We start from the raw sequence: 5,942 nt of genomic DNA on the forward strand, positions 1-5,942 counted from the left end.
AAAAAAAAAAAAAAAGAGTAACAACCAAGGTTCTGTTGCCTAGTGGCCTTTTGTTCCTGAGAACAACTGGTCATCCCAATCCCTGCCTGCACTTCTATTCTGTCTCTTACTCCTTCTTCCCGCAAGTACCATAACACTTGGCAGGAGACTGGGGACTCACTGCAGGGGTCCCTGATAACTGGCACCATGGGAAGGGTATCCCATAGGGGGCCATCTAGGAACTAGAGCCCTCTCATGCAGCACAAGCTATAAAGTCAGCAAACAGCATTGCTGGAACATTTTATCTACTTCAATTTGTTGACTTTTTTTGCAGTGCTGGAGCTTGAACCCAAAACTTTCAAGCTGAACTAATCCCCAGCCCTCTCTGCTTTGACACATGGTCTCACTAAGTTCCTAAACTGCCCAAACTAGGCTCAAACGTGCAATCATCCTACCTCAGTCTCTCCAAGTGTTGGGATTACACCCATCTGTTTACTCTTTGTCAATAAATTCATGTCATAGCAAAAGGTCCTTTCAAGGCAAGAGTTATGGATTCAAATATGCCTATCAAGGGCAATGCCAGCCAGAAAGGATACAAGAAAAGGGTTGGAGGATGGGGTCAAAGCAGACAAGGAAACCCTCAACTGAAGAACATTCTGCTGGGCTTGAACATTTAATGGCATTGTTTTGCTGCCCAGAAACATAGTGGGATCCAGTTACCCACCTCAACTGAAAATGATTCCCACAACACTGAAGTAGCATCCACACTAGACAAAGAGCAAACGAACTACATGCCACTAACATCTCCAGAGTTATACTCTGTGGCATGTGTTACCCTCCTCACCTGCACAACCCTATGGAAGATATTACTAATTATGGGCACTGTACTCCTTCCCATGTTTCACTGTAGTTTTTTATTTTAATCTCCAACTAAAATGAATCCAATTTTAAGATGCTTCTAGATACACGGCTCAGTCAGAGTGCTTGCGTAGCACGCATGAAGTCTGGGTTCCAACCCCAGCACTGCCACAAAACAAAACTAAATAACTTCTTAATACCATGCCCAAGCAGTAACTAACAATTCACTAGAGTTGTGACAGCAAAAATAAAAGCATTTCCAATAACCATCATGGAAAAGCCAGGAACGGAGGTACATGCCTGCACTAGGGAGAATTTGGGAGGCTGAGGCAGGAAGATCACCAACTAAATAATGGCCTAAAATAATAAGTTCAAGGCCAGCCTAAACCATGTATGAAAACTTTGTTTCAAACACTCACACACACACACACACAAAACCCATCATGGTTCCTTCTTTCTACTCTAACGAAATAAAAATACTTTTAAAGCTCTTAACAGTCTTAATTCTTTTCTAACAAATAATTGTTATATTCTTTAAGCCAAGAAAGAAAAAACAAAAAAGGCATAACAGCAGCAATAAAACAAGTGACACTATAAAATTCTCCTGGTTTCACAGTAGAAATTCTCATGATTCCTGATTCCATCCTTAGGTATTCCTACTGAAATTCAGTCTCTCCTGGATAGCTCTTAAATACTTCAAGACTCAACCTTAAAACTCTGTCCTCTGATAGAAAATGTTTTATTATGCAGCTAACAAAAATCAAACAAACAAACAAAAAAAATCCCAGATATAGTTAGTGGGTAACAGCTGTTCAGAAATTTCCTGATACTCAGCAGGTAGAGAGAGAGGTAAAAAGAGAAACAAACTCCATATTCAAGAGATTGATAATCTGGAGAGAAGGGACAAAGGGAAATGATGGTGAATACAAACAGTACTCAATTCTCAGGCAATGCTAAAATGTAGCACAGCAGCTCAAAGGAGAGGAACCAAAAGGAGAAGTGAGGAAGCCAAGAACCAGTTTCAAACAGCTCAGTGGTGACAGGAAAAAGAAAAGAAAACAAAACAAAACAACAACAAAAAAAAGACTTGAGCTTGACTCTAAAATAGAGAATATATTTTGAGACAGAGAATTCAGCAAGAGGCCATCTGAAACTAAGGGCACATAGAAGTTAGTCATTTGGGAAGCCAATACAGTATTTGGTGTGTTCATTTGATCGCTACTTTTTCGTTTTAAAAGCAATATAATTAGGTTGGGAATGGTGGCGCATGTCAGTAACCCCAGCACTCAGAGGCTGAGACAGAAGGATTGTTATGAGTTTAAGACCAGCCTGGACTATAAAGTTAGCTCAAGGCTAACCTGAACTTAGACCCTGTCTCAAAAAAGACAAAAAGGCAATACAGTTAAAGAAAAAGTGAGAAAAGTTATGTGTAAAAGCCTGAATTTATAGTTATTATTTAAAAGACTCTAAGGGTCCAGGGATATAGCTCAGGGGCACAGCACAAGCCTGGAAATCACAAGGTCCTGAGTTCAATTCCCAGTACCAAAACAAAGGAGGGGGACTATAAAAACATAATATCCAATTTGCTCAAAGAAATTTCTGAATTTGGATTCTCCAACCCAAACTGGGGGTGTGAGAACTGATTCTGCATAACAATCTGTAGCTACACAGAAAGATCTGCTATTTTTAAAGTGCTGAGGTTTTCTTTACTTCATGTTAACTCTTCATGGGATGTCTCCCCACAACAAGCCCAGGCAAGATAAATCTCAAACAAATGTAACTAAAAAGGAAGATACATATGTTGAGTATCCATATTTTGTTTCTATACCTTTTACATAATATTCTACTGGTGATTCTCCTGATTTCACTATTCTTTAAAAGAATCATGAAGCTGGGCATGGTGGCACACTACCGTAATCCCAACACTCAGGAGGCTGAGGCAGGACTGCTGTGAGTTCCAGGTCAGCCTGGGTTACATAGTGACTCCAAAGCCAGCCTGGACTACATAGTGATACCCTGCTTCACAAAACAAAACAAAAGAGAATCATTAGAAGACAATTTGACAACAGTCATTTACAAATACATTTTACCTCTAAAACCTGGAAGTCAGGTGTGGCACAAGCATGTAAACCCAGCTACTTGGAAGGTGAAAGCCCAAACGTGACAATTCAGCAAGACTACGTCTCAAAATAAAAGTAAGTGGTGCACACTTGCGATCCTAGCACTCTAGAAAGATGAGGCAAGAGGATCTCCAATTGGAGCCCAGCCTGGGTCACTCAGACACTCAGTGAGATCTAGTCTTACAGGGGATGCAGCTCAGTGGGAAGTCTTGAGCTCAATTACCACAAAGGGTGGGGGAATGAAGCTCAGCACTCCCTGGGCTCAGTCTCCAGTACCGCAAAGGAAAAAAAGAATTCAGAACAATTTTTAATTCTGGTTATTTATTTGAGGGACGTAAACGTGCCCTAATGTTTCACTGCCAGAATGACAAAGCTCAGGTTCTAAATCTTCCTGAAAAATACCAAAGCGTGAGGGGAGTTAAAGTAAAGGAAGTAATGACACATTAACCTCTCCCACCATGTACCCACGTGTTCTGGTTTGTGTCTGGATGTCCCCCCAAAGCCTCACACAGTCATGGGGCAGGCTTCTAGATTTATGATTGATTTATGGTCCAGTGTTGGAATTCTGGATGTGAGCGCTGCATTTGCTCTGGGGCGGGTAGTTTGCATACAATATAAGGGAGGGAAAGAGGCTTGCTCTTCCCTCTGCCCCACCTCCCTTTTGGCTCTCCTTGCTTTTGCTATCTTCAGCCACCATGAACTGTTGCCCTCTGCCATGTGCCACTCTGCCTTGGAGCCAGCCGAGTATGGCCTGAAACCTCCACAAACAGTGTGCTAAATAAACCTTCCCTTCCTTAATTCTGGGTGCCAGGTATTTTGTCTCAGCAAGGAGAGAAACCTAAGGAAGACACCAAGGCCACATAACCTTCTTTTACCTCCTTGAAGATACAAAGTTTCACCAACCAAAAGGCCAAAAGCCATCTCTCCACCCTGTATTTCTAACACAGTCTTTCCAAAAATAATGTCTCAAAGCAACCGAACATCCATTTACACAGAATGCCACTGAGTAACCAACCCAAAACGCGCATCACAGACTTCATCTTGAAATAAACACCTATTTCACACATGACCAACAACCACCTCACCTTGCTGAGTTGGGGGGCTCCCACCGCTCCAGAAAGTTAGCAATTTCATTCAGAACTCATCCTCCAGGCCATTACAATTATGATGGAAAGTGTTACCACAATTTCCCCATTAAACTGTTTGCCTTCGGTCTGCCTGATGATATGAAAGGAAATCTGTGAGATTCCAGCACTTAAAGTGCTCTGAGCTTCCTGGAATACTCTGAGCATTGCTGAGAAAACAGTATCATTAAGATGTAAAATATATACACATACTTTGATTGCAACTGTGTAAATAATGTGTAGGCATATCACAGGAGGTGGTAACAAAGAAATTAAAAGTAATTATCTGGTAGAAACTCAGGTTATCTCCCCCGCCCCCCCAAAATTAATGAAGTTTATTCTCTCAGAAGTTGCGATTGAGAGAGAAAATACATTTATCAGCATAAAAGTTCCCTCTAGTTAAGCAAGACAACTAGTGTCCACTACTGGGAAAAAAAGAATAGTTTTTAAACAAAATTTTTAAGTTTATTTTTCTCAACTAAATTAAGCTGGAAAATACATTTAAATGTAAAAAGGCCAATATAGTTAAGCAAGGAAAATCGGTTTCTTACAACTTTGGAAAGATCCAGCCCTTCAAAATTGGTCTGGGACGGACCCTTGCTTCACTAAACGTCACGCCCTCACACAGCAAATTAAGAAAATGAATTTGTTGATAACTCTTCAGTACATGGTCTTCCTTTTTAGAATTTAAGAATTCAACTTCATTGCTTTCCACTAGGGGAACGAGAACGTAAGCCTCCCACGTCCAAAGGCACTCCCGCGTTCAGCCAAGACCCTGAGCAACCCAACCCCTCCGCGCGCCGACCCAAGGGGGAGGGCCCGCAGAAACCACTCACCTATCCGGCCCAACAGGCACACTCCTCCCTTCCTGGGAGGAAGGACCTAAACTGGGTGTGCTGCCCTCTTGGACTTTTAAGTCTGCAACAGTGAGGCCTGGAGCTCTGCCTTCGCAAACAAGGCTAGACCGGTGAGGGCCGGTTCACCTTCCCCGACGGCCCTGCCGCCAGAACGGTGTTCGCGGGACCCACGGCGCGGGGCAGCGATGTCGAACGTGCATTCAGCGCGTACATTTGGAATATCTAGATCCCAAAGCTGGGCCGGCCTCACCTTTCCTCCCATCTAAGATCCCTTCGCCTAAGAAACAGCCCCCAGAGAAGAGAAAATCCTATCCTCTCTGTGCCTCCAACCTGGCTCAGGAGACCTTTCTAGGAATCAGCTCCTGAATTTTTATATTAAAAAGCCCAGGGTGTGGCACTGATCAGGATGGGGGAGGGCTCGTGCCGAACGAAGCTGCGTTCGCGAGGGAAGCAAACGCACTACGAATGTCATTACTGAGCTCGTGGTCCATCTGGAGGAGAGGGACCGAAAGCCCTCTCCAGCCCAGTCTCGGCCGCTGTCACGGACCCTTCCGGCCTCTAGCCCTCAGTTTCCCCACCTGCGTAAGAGTGATCCGAACAGCTCGCTTTTGAAGTTTACAGTCCGGCGAATGCAGAGGCGAACCGCCGCCAGCCCACCCGCCTCCCTCAAAGCCCAGGGAGAGCCCGGAGCGCGGCGCGAGCCCCAGCGCGGACCCTACCGGCGCCGGCGTCCCCGGGGTGGAAGGCGTCGCGGGCGCGGGCTACTCACGGGTCCCCGCGGTCCGGCCCCCGGCCGCGGCAGTGGATGGGGTTGAGCTCGTCCTGGGGGAAGGCGTGCGCCATGTAGTTGTCGTAGCCGAAGACGAACATGCCCCGCGCCAGGTCGCGCATCTGGGCCCGCAGCTGCGGCGGGAAGGCGCCGCTGTAGCGCCTCTCGTACTCGTCCGGGCCGCATCCCCGGCCGCCCAGCGCGCAGCCCCAGTGCGCCGGGCCGCACACGCCCG

General features: G+C 45.4%; 1 protein-coding gene across 2 annotated transcripts in view; it reads right to left on the reverse strand.

The window, feature by feature from the left end:
• The window catches only part of Edem1 (ER degradation enhancer, mannosidase alpha-like 1), a gene marked incomplete at its 5' end in the record, with an annotated part of 28,931 nt that extends 22,989 nt beyond the window's left edge, over nucleotides 1-5,942 (reverse strand). The window contains 1 exon segment of one of the 2 annotated variants that reach the window (XM_005383919.2): nucleotides 5,708-5,942. In XM_005383919.2, coding sequence (XP_005383976.2) covers nucleotides 5,708-5,942 — 235 coding nt within the window. 2 annotated transcript variants of the gene reach the window in all.

The sequence above is a fragment of the Chinchilla lanigera genome, unplaced genomic scaffold (genome assembly GCF_000276665.1).
Source record: "Chinchilla lanigera isolate Chin_1 unplaced genomic scaffold, ChiLan1.0 scaffold00020, whole genome shotgun sequence".
NCBI lineage: Eukaryota > Metazoa > Chordata > Mammalia > Rodentia > Chinchillidae > Chinchilla > Chinchilla lanigera.